The following is a 17,497-nucleotide window of genomic DNA, read 5'->3' as shown; positions in this document are numbered from 1 at the left end:
CACTGCTATATCAACTGCAGAATGCTCTGAATTAATTTTTTAGAAATTACGTATGTATTTCACAAAATAAACGCAGGCTCTAAATACACGAAATAAGCAGCTGTCAACACAGAACATTAATGTAGATAAATTTGGGAAATTTTATATGAGCCACATCTTTTACTGTTTGTGCAAAACTATAAGAATATATATGCTCTTTTAAAATTTTGGTTATTACATGTTCTTTTGACATAATTTCATTCTCAGTTGAAAAAACAAACTGAACTTACCTACCTTAAAATTCTGCATTTATAAATTCAGATACAAAGGAAATTGCAGTGATACAGAATAATAGTTCTTTGTTTTCAAAAAAAAGATAAAGCTGCAAAAATTGAAAATATGGAACCCTAGAAAAGGAAGTTCTGTTTTACACGTTTATAAATTCATTCAAAAAGATTAACTCGGAAGATGTATTTGGGGCACCCTGGCATATATTCAAGTAGACTCTATTTAGCCATCAAACATGTTCATCTTATATCCGGTTTCAAAGAAGCAAACATAAGAATAATAAGAGAAAAGATTGAAAGTATGTTAAGAGAAAAAGAACAGAGGTGGAACAGAAATAAATTAAGATTTTTTAGTTGGAGAGTCTTTTTGAAGTCAAACTTTTTTTTTCTTTTCATTATCATATCAGTTAGGTAAACATCCTTGTCAGTATTCTAAACTCAGCACAGACTTCGTAACTAGGAACAAGCATTCATCTTGGTCCTATTTGGATTCAGTTACCACTGCATGTTCCCAAGTGCTTTCAGCTTTAAATGGAACATTGTTTGATTTTAAAAAATAACATCATTGGAGTCCAGTTGAGTAAAGATTTTCCGGTCTGAGATCTGCATTTGCAAAAGTGCTTATCTTCACAAGTGTACCTATCTGTTAATAACTGAGCTTGGCCTTGATTTCCAGAAGTGCTGAACCCTTGTAACTCTTACTGAGCTGATATTTTTAAAAAGTGAAATTAATTTGCATAACATTTAAAAAATATTACAGGAATGCCAAGAGTTGAGGGAAGAAAATTATAATTGGAACCCTGTGTAAACCATGAAATGCTTGTATTATTCAGTATTTTATTTAGTATTTCTTGGTGACTTATTCAGTATTATCCATAATGTGAAAAACATTCTGACAACTTTTGGTTTTCTTGAGTTCTTTGCAACAAAGGAATTGCTCTATTACTTTTCCTTATTGAAGAATGAGTGAAAGCTAAGCACTGACATTTTCTGAGCGGTGCCTTAAGTCTAAAAAGGGGTGCCTTGAGTCTAAACAGGTAGAGAACTACTGTTTTAATAGCTTTAGATGACCATTTTATTTTATTTTATTTTAACTGGCTTTTAGCTCCCCACCCCAGCTTTGTGGCACTGAGCAGCCCTGATATTTCAGTGCTCTGCCCCTGCCCATACCGTTGCCCCTCACTCCCAAGCCACAGCCCCCACAACCCCCCAGCCCTGCCAGTGCCCCTCACTCCCCCCCACCCCCAGCTCCTGGCCCTGCCCCAGCTCCCTCCCAGGCCACAGCCCTCTGGGCCCTGTTGGTGCACGTCACTCCCCATCCACAGTTGCCTACCCCACCAGCCCTGGTAGTGCCCCTCACTCGTGACCTGCAGCCTCCTGCTCCCCCAGCACTGTCAGAGGGGGCCCCCAGTTGCCACGGCTATGGGATCAGGGCCAGGGTCTGCAGCCCCCTGCTACCCCAACCGCACACTGCTTCCAGCTGCTACCCACAGGAGGCAGCAGCTGCTGTGGCCAGAGTGGAGCGTGAAGCCCAGCTTCCCCTGCCACTTTCCCCACAGGCCAGAGCGAAGGTGCAGGCTGCCCACTGCGGGCTCAGGGCTCCCCACCCTGCTGCCCTCCCCCAGGGCCTCCACGGTGGGAGGGTGGGCAGGGCAGAGTGGAATGGGCAGGCTTGGTGCCACTGTCAGGAGCTCCTTGCCAGCTGTGCCACCACGGAGAGGCACTCCCTGCCTACTTGGCAGCCATGGGGAGAACAACATAGCAGCACCAAGCCTCCCTGCCCTGCTTTGCCCTGCCATGCCAGGTTCCATCCAGTGGACCATGGAGGCAGGGTGTGGAGTCCTGAGCCTGCAGCAGGCAGCCTGCATCCACCCCTCCCCCCACACAAATCTGGGGGGCATATGCTCCCCCATGCCCTCCTCTCCAGGAGTGCACACAGTGGCAGGGAACCAGTCCCCCCGCTGTCCCCCTAGCCATGCATTCTGGCCTTTGGCCCCATGTACAGCCCCAGCAGAGCAGTACCCCCAGCCCTGCCCCACTCACTCGTTCACTCCCTCCCTCACTGTGGGGGCCTCAACCTGCTCCCTCCCCCCCAGACTTACCTGTGGGAGCTGGTCTCTACAGTTCCCAGGTGCCATTTGCATGTGCCCAAGCACATAGCACCCTCTGCCTGATCACCCTGTGTCCCAGTCCCCCAGCCCCAAACAGCCCTTTGCAGGTTGGAGCTCTGCCCAGCATGCAAGGGGAAACCCGCTGTTTCCCTTATTTTTCTCTTTGAAAGGAGAAAATATGCGTTTTTCCATAGCAAATTTTAAACCCAGATCCCTCAGCATGGATTCACCAAGGGCAAGTCATACCTGACCAACCTGATAGCCTTCTATGATAAGATGACTGGCTCTGTGGATGCAGGGAGACCAATGGATGTGATATACCTTGATTTTAGCAAGGCTTTTTATACAGTCTCCTGTAACATTCTTGCAGGCAAGCTAAGGAAGTATGGGTTGGGTGAATGGACTGTAAGGTGGATAGAAAAAAGCTGGAGCATCATGTACAGTGGACAATAAGCTGAATAGAATATAAGCCAGCAGTGTGCCCTTGTTGCCAAGAAGGCTAATGGTATACTGGACTGCTTTGGTAGATGTGTTGCCAGTAGGTCCAGGGAAGTGATTATTCTCCTCTATTCTGTACTGGTGAGGCTACATCTGGAGTACCGTGTTCATAGCAAAATTGAAAATATGGAACCCTAGAAAAGGAAGTTCTGTTTTACACCTTTATAAATTCATTCAAAAAGATTAACTCAGAAAATGTATTTGAGGCACCCTGGAATGTATTCAAGTAGACTCTATTTAGCAATCAAACATGTTCATCTTATATCAAGTTGCCGCAAAGGAAATTTAGGTTAGATATTAGGAAGAATTTTCCTACTAGGAGCATAGTGAAGCACTAGAATAGGTTATCCAGAGAGTTGGTGGAATCTCCATCCTTGGAGCTCTTAAAGACCCAGCTAAAGTTTTGGCTGGGATGATCTAGTTTGAGATGGTCTTGCTTTGAGCAGGGCATTGCACTATAGGTCCTTTCCAACCCTAATTTTATATGATTTTATGGTTATGAGACTTACGCGTATACTTAAAATAGAGACTGTAGCAGGCAATTTGGTGAATCAGAAACAAAAAATAATTTAAAACTAAAGTGGAGCTAATATTTCACTTTTTATGTAAAAAACTACAGCATATAACTTGCTGTGAGTGACTCCAGGCTTTTAAGTTAGCTTCTTCTCATCCTGTGTAGCAGCTGCTTAAATACTAAAACCATCACTCAACCTATTGAAATACAGAGTTGATCTGAACAGAGAACAAATACCATTAAAGCAGGGAAAAGCAGCTTATGTGCTTTAAAAAATGGAAGCCTAAATGTTCATTTTCTGATGTGAGAATGCTGTCACCATCTTAAGGTGAGAGAACAGAACAGTTTTTAATAAACCTGAAAACCAAACAAACAGTGGGCTCAGTGCTGCAACTTGAAGCACATACTGCTGATAGGCTTAATTCAGGGATAAGATGATATTGTTCACTGCTTGTTTCAGAACCAACAAATAAAATAAGAAGTAAATAACTCAGTCACCAACTTAAGGAAAAAAGCCTTTCATCAGTTTGGCAGTGTTACAGAATTCTCAGACAACTACAAACAGTACATCAAGAGAGCCCTATCAGCTCTACCCCACAGAAATATATCAGGGGTCCCCAAACGTATTGCAGTAAAGCAGCATATTAAATAGTGGGATCTGTACCATGCCTCTACAGTCAGGTAATTTGGGCCTAAGAAGTAACCTTATATATATAAATGATCACTCTGGGCTGGATGCATGAGAGAACCTGGGTATTGCAGAGCCTAACTTTATAGGCCTCACTTGTCAGTGTTTCAGTAGTGGAATCCAGGACCGTGACTTAGATGCCTAAATTCCTGATATAGTGCAACATGGGGGGTGCCTTACAATAAAATTTAAAACAATCAATTTGTTTAGGATATAGCCAATGAGAACGAGCTACTGGGAAATAGTGAGTCCAGTGGTGTGTCTTAAATCCAGCCAAGTGGTTATAGCACCCCAGTTAGAATCAGGGGACTTGTATCATAGGATTATAGGAAAGTAGGGCTGGAAGGAACTTCATGAGGTTATCTAGTCCAGCTCAAGGAGGGATCATCTCTGACTAAAGCATCTCAATCAAGCATCTGTACAACTTGTTCTTGAAAATTTCCAGGGATGGACATTCCACAACTTGTCTAGGTAACCCGTTCCATTACTAGACCACCCCCATTGTCAGAAAGTTCCTCCTAATCTCCCAACTGTATTCCTCTGTTGCAGCTTGAGACCATTGCTCCTAGTTCTGCCTTCTACAGCTATAAAGAAAAAGCTATCCCGAACCACTTCAAATGTCTTTCAGATATCAAATCCCCCATCAGTCTTCTCTTGTCCAGACTAAACTCTTTTTTTTTTCAGCCTTTCCTCATACATCATGCTTTTCTGGGCATCTAATCATTTTTTCAGTCTTCTGGGTTATTTCTAATCTGTCCCCTTCTTTCTTGAAGTGTGGGGTCCAAAACTGGATACAGTACTTCAGATGAGGCCTCAACAATGCTGAATGGAGCAAAACTTGAGTTTAATATTCTCAGCCTATAGAAATTCAATCCCACATTTCCCACCCCACTAGAGTGCCACTCATCAGGCTGTCAGCTGTTTTGAGGTAGTTAAGTACTCTCCACCCTTCTTGTTCAAGCTATACCATCCTGCAAAAATGAATTTATGATGCTTTGGGCCAGAGAGAACAGAATAGTGACTGTGTTGCCAGGTGGTTAGGACATTTAGGTGGAAGTGTGGGGGTCTTATTTTCTAGGTTCTGTCTCAAGCACTGTTTCTGTATTTTATCCAATGACTATTAAATGAATAATGCATAAGCAGTTGTTAGAACAGAGCAGTTCAGAACAAAGGCATTTCTCAACCAAGTGGCTAAAGAAACATTTTTACCTGCTTGTGAGCCCAGTGAATCTTGAATTCTCCTAATACTAACATAGCTTCAATAAGTGGGACAGAAAATACTCCTGCCTCAAAATAGCTTTGAGACTGGTGGATAGTCAGCAGTTGCAGCAATCCCTCATGGTTGAGGATGACCAGTCCCACAGGTCAAGTAAAGGGTTGTAAATGAGTCTGTTGGGCTAAAGACAGCCATTACACTGGTTTAAGTGATCAGAAACTGGTTTAAACGTATAACAGAACAGATGTTAAACCCATTTGAAAATGGCTGAAACCAGTTTGAGATAAACCTGGTTGAATGTAGTATCAGATTTAACTGATTTGGGTCAAATTTTTTTATGTAACATCCCAGACCCCTTGCTGGTTTAAGTTAAACCAGACTCCCCCAGCATCCCAGCATGCTCTCGGGGCTGGGCAGGTGTCTCTGGCCCCTCCCCTCTTTTCCCTGGCTGGAGCTCAGTAGAGACTACAGGTGTCTGCCTGGCTCCCCCTGCTCCCCACCTCCCCTCCCCACTCCCTGCTAAGCAGGGATTATTCCCATCCCCTCTGCCTTACACAGACACCTCTCAGCATTACCTAGCAGACCACACGCTAGCTACGGTCCATGCTGTGGCAGACAGGACAAAGACAGAATCAACAGGTAGCTGGTAATGTTCCTCTATTGTTTTCTTAATGGGATGATAAACATTGAGTTAGGGGTGATAAACACTGTGTTATCAATTCCCTGCTGGGCTGCTCAGGTGGGGGGGGGGGAGACCCCTCCCTAATCAGAGCGTCCTGCTGTGGCCTAGCCACACCCCCCAGATCAGCACTGAAGAAGGGAAGGTAGGGCTGCTCTAGCACCCCCCAGCTTCTAGTCTGAGCCACTGCAGGCATGTGGCTGCATTTCTGGGATATCTTTGCAGTTGCAAACTGATTCAGCCTAGCCAGATTAGACTAACCTGCAAAGATTGAATCAATTCAGGCTCAGGCTTTTTGAATTTCTGTCCCTAGCCTTGATGGCTAAGACGGCCGATCCTAGAGCCATAGATTCTTTGGCTAACACCTCAGATAGCCAAACGGAGGGTCAGACCACAGATTTCTCAGTGTTGTTTCCTTTCCTTCAATTTTTGTCATTTTTCTGCCTCCAGGGTGACATGCTTTCCTCAAAGTATGTTGTGCCTTTTCTCACAAGATGTCACCATGTAGCTGTGTCCTGGGCTACTTTTTCTCAGTTTGTGGTATAAATGCCACACTTCTTAATGTTAGCCTTGAGGGTGTCCTTAAAACATTTCCTCTGGCCCCTATGTGTCATTTGTCCTTGGCTGATTTGTAAGTATAGCAGTTTGTTTTGGTAAATGTACATCAGACATGCATCCACAATGCCCTATTCACTGCAACTAATGTTAAATAATCAGTACTTCCATACTGCTAGTGTTAGCATCAGTGAGGGCACTGGCATTTGTGTGATGATCCTCCCACTTTTCAAGGATTTTCCAAAGGTGTCACTGGTGATGGTGTTCCAGGCTTTTCAGGTGGTCCTTGTAAGTCACTCAAGCTTCACAGCCATAGAGACGAGTTGGGATTACTACAGCCTTGTATAGTAGTTTTGCTCAAGTCCTGATGTTGTAATCATTGAACACACTATCAATGATTCAGTCTTCCAAAGGCAGAGCTGGCACATTGGCTCATTGATGCTGTCTTTTTTTTGAGAGATGGCTGCCATGGTATGCAAAGTGCTCACCATTTTCCAGCTCCTGTCCATTAATGAGGATCTTTGCCCCGGGGGAACAGCAGAGGGTTGATTGGCCCTGGAGCAAGCTGGTGAAGCATCTTTGTTTTTCCAATGTTAAGGGTCAGTCCCAGGCACTGGTATGCTTGATAAAAGCAGTTAAGGGCCATTTTTAGGTCCTTCTCAGTAGATGCAACAACAGTACAATCATCAGCATACTGAAGTTTTACAATCAAGGCTGAAATAACTTTGGTTTTGTCAAGGAGGTGGGAAAAATTGAAAAGGTTCCCATCCACCTTGTACTCAATGCCGATGCCATGTGGCAGATGGTCATGGATGAGCATCTCGATGACCGCAAGTAAAATGGAAAACAAAATTGGTGCAATCATACAACCCTGCTAGACACCAGTTTGAATGGCAAAGGGCTCCAAAATGGAGCTACTGCATAGTATGTGCTTCAGGATGTGATGTGAATTTGAATCCTGTCAGGCAGAAGCAGAGTGTGAACTCAATATTTCATTTCATGAAGGAGTGCTCTGACCACTGGGTTATTTGATGAAGAGGAGCACCACTGTGGCTGAGTTTTAAAAGAATATATTCATATATTTAGTATAGAGCACAATTCTACCAGATCTTGTCCTATCTGATCAAGCCCCTGAGGGAAATTACAGGGAGAAAAGTCTAGTTTTTGGTCCATGATTCTCAACCCAGGTGCTGTAGCACTCTGGGATGCCACAGATTCTTTGAAGGGTACTTCAAGGATCAAGGAGATAAGCATATGCCTGTTATCCCCAGCTTCTCCTCCTCCTCCACTAACTGCTCATCCCCAGGGCAAGAAGGTAAACACATACTCCATCCTTCTGCTTTTCCTCTCCCTTCCATCTGGCCCCTTGTGAGGAAGTAATAAAAATTGCTGTATTTTCTTATGTACAGTATGCCCCATGCCCTATTTTTGAAAGACTGAATGAAGTACAAAAAATCTTTCCTTGAAGTAACTGAGTAGCAGCAGCTAAGGAACCTCTGTATTGTACTGATCCCTCTGGGTGGAGACAGAAGTGCAGCTCCCAGCTGTGACAGAACATTTTCAGCAAAGCCTTCTGAGTTATAGCATTATCACAGACCAAACAGAAGTTCACAGTTGGTTCCAGGGGGGAGGGGAATCTAGCTGAGGGCTGGGAGGCTGTAGCCAGTTTCCCATAGTAAAGGTCACAGCTCTTTGCCAATGCTTGCTGTTTTCAGAATGGGAGGGGGGTAGGCAGTGGATGGAGCTTGTTTTTGTGGCTCTCCAGCTGGTGCTGAAGGGCAGAGTCAGTGAATTGGACCCCCCCTCCACCCCAGAAGAGCTGAATAACCCCCAGAATGAACTCCCTCTGTTCCCTTTTCCCATTTCATTCTGAAAACAATGACAGGCTTGAGCCAGTATGGACACAAGTTACAGAAGATGCTACATTTTGAAACATCTTTATATGATACCTTATGCAATGAGGGGGCAGATTTTCACCCAGTCAGCCATTTTTAAGTTATCTGCAGTCATACACTTGTGTTTGATTACAGCTATAGGCTGCTTTCTGTATCCAAATTGGTCAAAAATGTCACTTTCATCTGCACCCTGTGAGTCTGTGCAGATTTTGCTTTCACTTTTGCCCACTAAGTGGCAGAAACTGCTCCTGCCATATTTCTCACGTATAATGCAACTTTCAGGGTTTTGGGTTGTTTTGGTTTCTTTTCAAACATGCTTGTTGTATACAAGAAAATACAGCAGTTTGTTTTTTGTTTTTTTTTAAATGGGTGTCACTCAATCCATAAAAGTTATGGAAGAATGCCTGGAGTTCAAAAAAGTTTGAATACCACCAGACTAGGTGCTGAGTTGCTCAGCCCTGATGAGATCGATGCAGTTCTGGGTATTTTCAGATGTGCAGTTCTAGCTACCTGGAGACTTTTTAAGTCAAGAACTGAGGCAACTCAGATGGGAGCCTGGAGGGAAGCAGGTAAGCAGGGTCTTCAGGACAAGAGCTTTGAACTTAGGCAACTAAATTCCACTTAAGCCACACATTAGGCATGTATATCCTTTTCTTTCCTTTCCTTTGTGAGGGTTGCCTTGCTTTCCTTAACAAATATAAGAAATAATGATCTGATTCATTCTAGCCATGTATTTCATAAGGAATTATAATATATGTAAACAAAACTTAAAATAAGAATAATAAATATCGATCTTTAAGGGAAATTTTAATCTAGATGAGTGTGGTGCCACAGATAACAGCACCAAAGCACCAGACTTCTTTGTAATGAACTCATTATATTTAGTGGAATCAGGTTCTTTAAATAGTAAAATCCCGAACTGCCAATGTGAATTAGGTGTGTAGTGGGTCATTTGTTGCTGCATGCATAGTACTTTGTTATTGTAAGTGATGAGATGGTAATCAGATGGTAATGTAGTGCATTAGTCTCAGTATGATACCCATAGAAAGTCACCTGGTAATTGCAATCCAACATCTTGCTATGCTTGGTGATAGTATTGTTCAGAAAATCCCCAAAGAATGTGGTGTTTCCAGTGAGTCTACTGAGATCATACTGTGAAATGATTAGAAAAGCCTGATTGTCTAGTCTTTTCCTTTCATATCTTATAGAAAGGTAGTTTTCTTAAATGGCTACAAAAGTATTTTTCACAGATTTATTTTTTTCCTTTGCTGGAGCTTAGTAGCCACATATAAGTATGAAAGAAATCAAAGGCTTTTTTGTGATGAAGTTATTTCTCTGGAGCTTACCATTTTTTAGATGGTGGTTTCATTTCCAATCAAGACAGGTCTTCACAGATTATTGGATCAGTGTCAACATTTATATACAATTAACACCTTAACATAATATATCTTAAATTAATTAGTTTAAGGCCATTCTAATATAATAAAGGGCTTAGTCTGTCTGTCTGAATCTCTGTAATGCTTTTGATCAAGTGTGCATGCTCCCCCAAGAGGACTAGCAGTGATTGGCTGGGCAGGCTCTGCCTCCCCAGGCAGAGGTGGAGAGAGCTGTTACAGTTTAATATTTACTTGCTCCGGGATGCCTGTCAAAGCTGACAGGAGCTAGGGACAGTAGGACCCACTGGGAGCCCTCAGCAAGACTGAGTGATCCCAGCCCTGCCCACCTCCATCCATTCCCTGCTTCCTGCCCTAGCCCTGCTCCAGCACCACATGGCTCCCAGCAGCACCCTCACTGGACCAGATGGCCATGCTTTGCGAGGGTGGGGGTTAGGAGCAGAGTGTGTGTGGAGAGGGGTGTGCAGGCAGGGGCAGAGTGTGGTTAGGGGAAGAGTGTGTGTGTGTGTGTGTGTGTGTGTGTGTGTGTGGGCAGGGGCAGAGTGTGTGTATGTGTTTGTGCAGTCAGAGGCAGTGTGTGTGTTCATAGGGTGAGCCCCACATGCACACTCCACCATAGACATGCACCCACACCCCCCTTGCACTGCCATACATGCAGACCCCCACACCCACACCCCCTCATACAGCCCAGCCACCGTCCCCCCACACACATCCCACTACAAACCCCCCATACCCACCTACAACCCACATATCGACACACACCCCACCACTTCCTCACCCCATATACCTACAAACACACATAGCCCCCCCACAAACCTATACCCACCCTTCACAACATACAAGAATAAGACTTAATTTAAGCTGTTGTGAGATCACCTCTGTGCGCACTATACAAACACATGTAAATCTCGACAAAATTATTTTTTGAATTTAAATTAATGAATACTGTAGATATTTCCTTTTTAGAATATAATGTATTTTTCTGGTTCCAAGATGGCAAAACCCCTTGCTGAAAGAACTAGTTCTGGGGGCAAGGGGAGGGATGTCTGGCAAAGGTCAGGTGTGGGGCTTCTGGTTACAAGATGGTGACCAGGGAGTGGGGCATCTGTCAGGGGGCAGGGCTACCTATGTGGCCCTCAACAGCTTGCCAAAACTCAGTAAGCAGCCCTCCATCCGAAATAATTGCCCGCCCCTGGTTTACATGGCTGGCCCCGAAGGGCGAGTGGGGCTGGGGCATGTAAACACTCCCTGAAACACTCCATCATTCATGATGGGCAATTAGCTAGTGCTGTTATAAAATCCTGTATGTGTGCGCATGAATTTGAGATGTTTAGTTGTGTTTACTTTCCAGGCATTAAGCAGCAAATATCTTCCTGATATACTTCCGCATATCAACAAAGCCTTTCAAGTCATGTATCTCAAACCATGCTTTAGACACTGACTGTATTTTTATTGTAGATTTATTTTTTTTAATTCCCTGATGGTTTAGAATGTATAATTGGGTATTTTCAGTTACTGATGATATTTTTGCCTGCCTTGTTGTAAGGATACATTTAGGCTTGGTTATATCACACTTTAATAGCTCTACAACCTAACAGTAGCTTAACTAGAAGGGGCAAGCAGGCACCAGCCCCAGGCACTGACTTGGAAGGGATGCCATTACAGCCCCCTCCACTAACAGTCTTTGCCATGATAAGCACAGCCCTGCGCAGCCCAGCCATAGGAGCTGGGCGGGCACATTCCCATCTTGGGGGCGGGGGGCATGATGTGCAAAGATGTGTCCTCCCCGCCCCCCCCAGGATTTGCCATGGAAGGCACAGGCAGGAAGAGATGGGGGTGGGGGGCAAACAGAGCACTATAAGCAGCCCCCACCAGAGAGTCGACACCACTTCCTGGTCCTTGGTGACAGCAGCCCAAGCCTGCACTCTTACAGCAGCTGCAGCAGGAGCAGCTGCAGCCTGAGTGAGGAGCACTGGGGAGGTAAGACCCTTCTTTCTCTCCCTCTGCCACCTCCCCTGCCTCCCACCCCCAGTCTCCAGTGGTCAGCATAATTCCTGCCCCACTCCACCCCCTCTTCTAGGCACATACACCTTGCTACATTTCTGTAACCTACGTCAGTTTTGTACACCAATATAGGTTGAACTGGTGCCCAGGTCACAGAGAGGCTGACTCTTTTTATGGCAACTGTGGCAGCAGGTACTGTTACAGAACCTTGCCACTGGGTGGCAGGGGCTGGTAATACCATGTTTCCGTTGAGCAAACACTATCTCAGGATAGAAATGTACACACAGCATTTAGTAATCCATCCTTATGCTAGTATGCTGGCCCTGAGCTTGCATGCTGTTATTAAAAATTACTTTTACTAGGGACTATATGATAGTAAGTTTATCTATTGGGCAATTTCTAGCAACATAAGGTATGTCTAGACTCCAGATGGCTGTGTAGAACAGAGATACCTCGGCTAGATTTCAGCAAGTTTATGTAGATACTAGCAGCCATTCAGCTGTAAGAATATGTGCTAATTTACCCCAGTTTTGTATAAACTCTACTTCTAGGAACAACTTGATGAAACAGGACTGTACACTGTACAGGTAAAGAAAGAAGTACGGCCCAAATGTTATGGTGCGTTGAGTAGGGTTGGAGTGTTGTAATAACCGTGATGGTCCAAGAAATATGTATGGTGCCATGTGGCATGCAAAATATCTCGTTTCTAGTTAAATTAATCAATTAAGTTGCACTCTGGAGAATTCTGCCTGGGCACAGTCACTGTGTGCTTAATTTCAATTAACTGCATACCTATTTATTTCCCGCCCCCAAAGTGAAATCTTTTACTAACAATCCACATAACATATAATTGTTTTGATTTGATTCAATTTATTTATTATAGCTCCAGAAGTGTTCCAGGCTTTCACAGATGGAGGCCCAGGATACTCATACCCTGTAGACTGGTGGTCACTGGGAATTACAGCATATGAATTACTCCGGGGTTGGGTAAGATTGTTGGTTTTGGCTTTATTTATCTATTTCATTTGCAGAACAACTATCTCATTTGTGTGGCTTTACTACTGAACTTCAGATGAATGCAACCTGAGATCTGGGTTTGTAATACAATCTTGATATTGGGGAAGCTTTCCCAGTTTAAAATTCTGCTTTCAATGGGTTTCCTCTAGCTTCACACAATGTCATGACAGTTTGTAACAAATGATCTTGGATTGGATAGGAACCCTCACAGGCCTAGTCCAATGGCCTTTGATCTTGGGAGTGATAAATGAAGGTTATAAGACTGAATCCTTAATACTTAAATGTACTGACTTGGAAATAATTGTGTTTTTTCAATATAAAAGTGCAATAATATTTTTTATCATATTTTACACTCACTTGGTGAAACCTAGAAGAGGTAACAAAATATCTCAGGCCACTGAAATGTTTATTTGCTAGAACACTCATGTCTTTTTTTTAATCAACTGTGTGGATAAGCTTAATGAAAAATCTTCTTAGAAATTTTGAAGAAGATAATAGAAAACTCCATTCCATTTTGGTTCCAAGGGACTTGAACAGGATAGTGTTAAATACTTTGCCTTCCCCATGGAAAACAGTACTTTGAATACACTTTCACATAGCTCTTGTTTTATGTCCATATTGATCTTACTGTATTTACTTGAATCCATTATGACTTCAAAATTAACATAACTCCCCATAATTAGATCCTATACATGGAAAATTATAAAATGGTTATTATTTTCATGTTTAGAATCTAATTAGCAGAAAGTCATCTTAAATTCATGCCCCCGACCACTGCTATAGGGCAAAGGGCCAGACCCCTGCCCCATGTGCCTGTCCCACCAGATCCTGCCCCCGCAACTGTCTGCCCCTTGCCATGCCCCCCTCCCCCCTGCTCCCCACTAAAGTCTGCCCCCAACTTTCTGCCCACCCTTCCTTAACCTCTTGATATAGCTGTAGTCAGAAATAGTGAAGTCTCAACTCAGCCCAGCCAGGGGGAAGCAGCAACAGAGCAGATGTGACACCTGCGGGGAGGGAACAGAAAGTGGGGGTATAGGCTGCAAAGGAGAACAGGTGGCAGGAGAAACACAAGGTGGGACAGCAGGCACAGGCATGGGGGACAAGGAGCAGAGGGGGGAGGCTGGAGTTTCCTCCACCCACCTTGCAGTCTCCCCATGCCTCTACCCAACTGCAGGCCCCCTCCCCCACCAAATGGACCATTGCAGCCTAGGACAGGTGGTGGCTCATCCCCAGGTTCAGCCTCGAACTCAGGGCCAAAGCCAGAACTGAGCTGCCACCTGGGCTGGCACTATTTAGATTTGAGTAAATACAGTATATAGCATAAGGAGGCTGAAATAGGTGTCAAGTCTCCATAATGGTAAGCAGTCTATAAACATGTAATATAAGTCAGTCTCTGACTTGAAGAACTAGTCTATTTATAGAAGATGTTTGGCAGAATCAAGGATTGTTATCCCCCTTCTATCAATGGGAAATTAAGGTTCACAGAGATGAAGTGTTTGATTCTGCAAGCACTTCAACAAAATGTTCAACAGAAAACACTTTGATCCCAATGCAGAAAACACTTTTACCCTCTTAAGCACATACTTATCTTTAACCGGGGTGTCAAAGATGCAGTCTATGGGCTGGATTGGGCCCTGGAAGTTCTAGCATCCAACCTGTGGTGCTGCCCATGGGTCTTGGAGTGGACCCACCTGCCACATGCTGTATGCAGGACCAGTCTGGGATGCAAGCAGCATGTTGTACGCAATATATAGAGCTGGTCCGGGATGCATGCTGCATGTTGATGCCCATGCTAGAACGGCCCTGTGTGCTTGATCCACCATGCAGAGTTGGTCTGTGGGCCCATTCTGTCCCATGAACTGACCTTGAGCCATTCATCCATCCAGTGGGCCAGGTGAGTTTGACACCCCTACTTTAAGTGCATGAGTAGCACTACACACCTAGTTATTTCAGCACTTGGTATTCAAGGTCATAGAGGGGATAAGTGGCAGAACCAGGAGCTGAATTGAGATCTTTTTCAGTGCTTCAGTATAAGATCTTCCTTCCTACCTGAATGATTTGTTGTTCAAAAACTTACCCCCACCATGAATCTACTGTGAATGCTCTTACAGACCTAGAATTTAGAACTTAATTTGAATGAAAAATTAGGGCCTGATTTTAAAAAATGGCTGACTTCTATAGTAATTAATAATTAGAGGTAATTTGTAAATATAAGGCCAGAAGGGACTATTAAAATTATCTGATATGTTCCTGTGTTTAACAGAGGCAATAATATTTCACTCAGTACTTACTGCATTGAGCCCAAGTTGTAGTGGGTATACCAGAGCATGGTTTTTAGAAAGACATCCAGTCTTAATTTAAGGATTTCAAGTGATGAAGAGCTGATATCAGGTGTCTAGTTATCTAATTTACAGGGATAATATGGCAGCAAGTAGGGAGGGTAGAAAAACCTTGACAGAACTATACCCTGTAAGAATATGTAGTTCCATCAAAGTTGAAATGCTTCATAAAATTGTTTTTATTTTGTCAGACTTTCATTTCAGAAGAAAACTGCAGGGAAATTGTAAAAAATTAAGGCTAACCTGTTCCATTTTGACATTTTCAGGACAGAATACTTTTGATTTTTTTTAAATCAATTTTTGCCTTTTCATTTCATTTTGTATATATTTTATTATGTTTCGATACCTTTTTAAAAGTCAAAACCAAAACAAAATCATTTTATTTTTAATTTACCTTCATGAATATCTTTTTTATTTCATTTTCCGTTCTGATTTAGAATGAAACTAGATATTGAAATCCTGAAATTCTTGTAAATTGGAAATTTTGTTCTCTGCACAGCCCCAGTTGTGGGGCAGTAAACTAGGATAATTTCAGCCTAGAATTATTTGTATTTGCAAAAAGGATGGTGCAATCTAAGAGTAATTGTAAATCCAGTAATGGATCAATTAGCTTCTCCCTCAGCATCCACTTTACAGACCACTACTTTGACATATCAGACCCTACCACTTTTGGGAAACCTCTTTGTAGTTGCTCTGTCCTTGGCCCTAACCACATGGCAGGTTAGGTTGTGTGGAAGACCTCTTCCTGTGTGATTAACCTCCTGTAAAATTACAAGAATAGACATTCTTTAGTTTTACATGTTTATTTAAGTTAATATCAGCAGTTAATTCTGTCAGATGAGCCAAGGGGTTGTTCTAAAGGCTTATTTTAGTGTTGTAGATTTATCTCAGAAATTTCTAAATAATGTTTGTATAAAAAATTACTAGAAAAGCCAGACAATACATCTGTGGTGCTAAAGACATTTTAATAAGCTTTTTGGTTTTTTCATGGCATTGTTAAGGAGAGTCTCAACCTAGTTACAGTTTAAAGAACACTGGAAATATGGAAGGGAGAAGGGTCAGATGTCATGGGCATTATTAATTACAGATAAACTATATTTTCCCAGTTTAATTCCAATAGCAAGAACTGCCCTTGTTCTGTGAAATCAGTGGATGCATTTGGTAGCATTGAACAAACAAAAGAAGATGGTTCTGGACATAATGACAGAGCATGGTAGGTTGGAGTGATTATCTAACCACATTTGCAGCTTTCCATGAAAACTGCTGATGAGATGCAGCATACAGGGCACCTGTACGCAGATGCCGAGGCTGCTTCAATGCGCTGGAACTCCGAGCAGCTGCTCCAGCAGCCTCTTGTGTCTTGTGTATCAGCGTCCCCATGCTTTAAAATGGTGGCAGGGGTACTTGAACCAAAGCTTATCAAACGAGTTTTAGTTCAAGTGCCTCCACCACCATTTTTAAGCACTGGGAGGCGGATGCAGGAGATGCAGCGGCACTTTAATTAGAGCGGCTCTTAGAGACGCTTTAATTAAAGTACTGCCCCACTCCCCCTACCCCTGAAGCACATGTAAAAGTGCCCACAGTGTTTGAGCTGGGCTTCTCATGAAAACAAAGCCTTTTTACTTCGGCCTTTACAAACAGAGGCAACTACCAGATGACAAGCACAGTTGGCAGCAAAGATATGGACAGAGTCAAACAGCCTAGAGTAATGGCAGAACAGGTTATGGCTTATTCAGAGAAGCTAGATGCTGTCAAGTCAACATGGCCAGATGAGATACACTCTAGGGTACTAAAAGAATTAGCTGAGGTAATTTCTGAGCCATTAGGTATCTTCTTTCAGAAATCTTGGAGGTTGGGAGAGGTCCCAAATGATTCAAAATGGCATTCATAATGCCCATTTTTAAGAAAGGGAAGAAGAGGGATATGGGAATTGCCAGACCAGTCAGTCTAACCTCAATACCTGGAAAGATAATTGAGCAGGTCCTCAAGGAATCCATTGTAAAGCACTTAGAGGAAAACAAGGTGATCAGGCACAGCCAACATGGATTCACCAAGAGCAAGTCATGACTAGCCAATCTGATTTCCTTCTAAGTCCTGATTTCCTTCACAGTCTGTGTGGTTGAGGGGAGAGCAATGGTTGTAATGCACCTTTACCTGAGCAAGGCTTTTGATGCTGTCTCCCATGGCATCCTCAGGAACAAACTAGGGAAACACAGACTAAATGAAAGTACCATAAGGTAGAGTCAAAGCTGATAGGGTCATCAATGAGCAGTCATCAATGGTTCCATGTCTAGTTGGGAGGAAGTATCGAGTGGTGCTCC

The 17,497-nt window shown here is 43.3% G+C and overlaps 1 protein-coding gene across 4 annotated transcripts in view; it reads left to right on the top strand.

Annotated features, from left to right (window-relative positions):
* Positions 1–17,497, top strand: part of STK32B (serine/threonine kinase 32B) — a 334,464-nt gene that overhangs the window by 253,888 nt on the left and 63,079 nt on the right. For all 4 annotated transcript variants that reach the window (XM_090035573.1, XM_090035574.1, XM_090035571.1 and 1 more), the window contains one exon: positions 12,704–12,807. In XM_090035573.1, coding sequence (XP_089891699.1) covers positions 12,704–12,807 — 104 coding nt within the window. The remainder of the gene's footprint in view (positions 1–12,703; positions 12,808–17,497) is intronic.

Source organism: Crocodylus siamensis, chromosome 2, assembly GCF_052110815.1.
Source record: "Crocodylus siamensis isolate JL-2025a chromosome 2, ASM5211081v1, whole genome shotgun sequence".
NCBI lineage: Eukaryota > Metazoa > Chordata > Crocodylia > Crocodylidae > Crocodylus > Crocodylus siamensis.
This window is presented reverse-complemented; position numbering and strand designations above follow the sequence as displayed.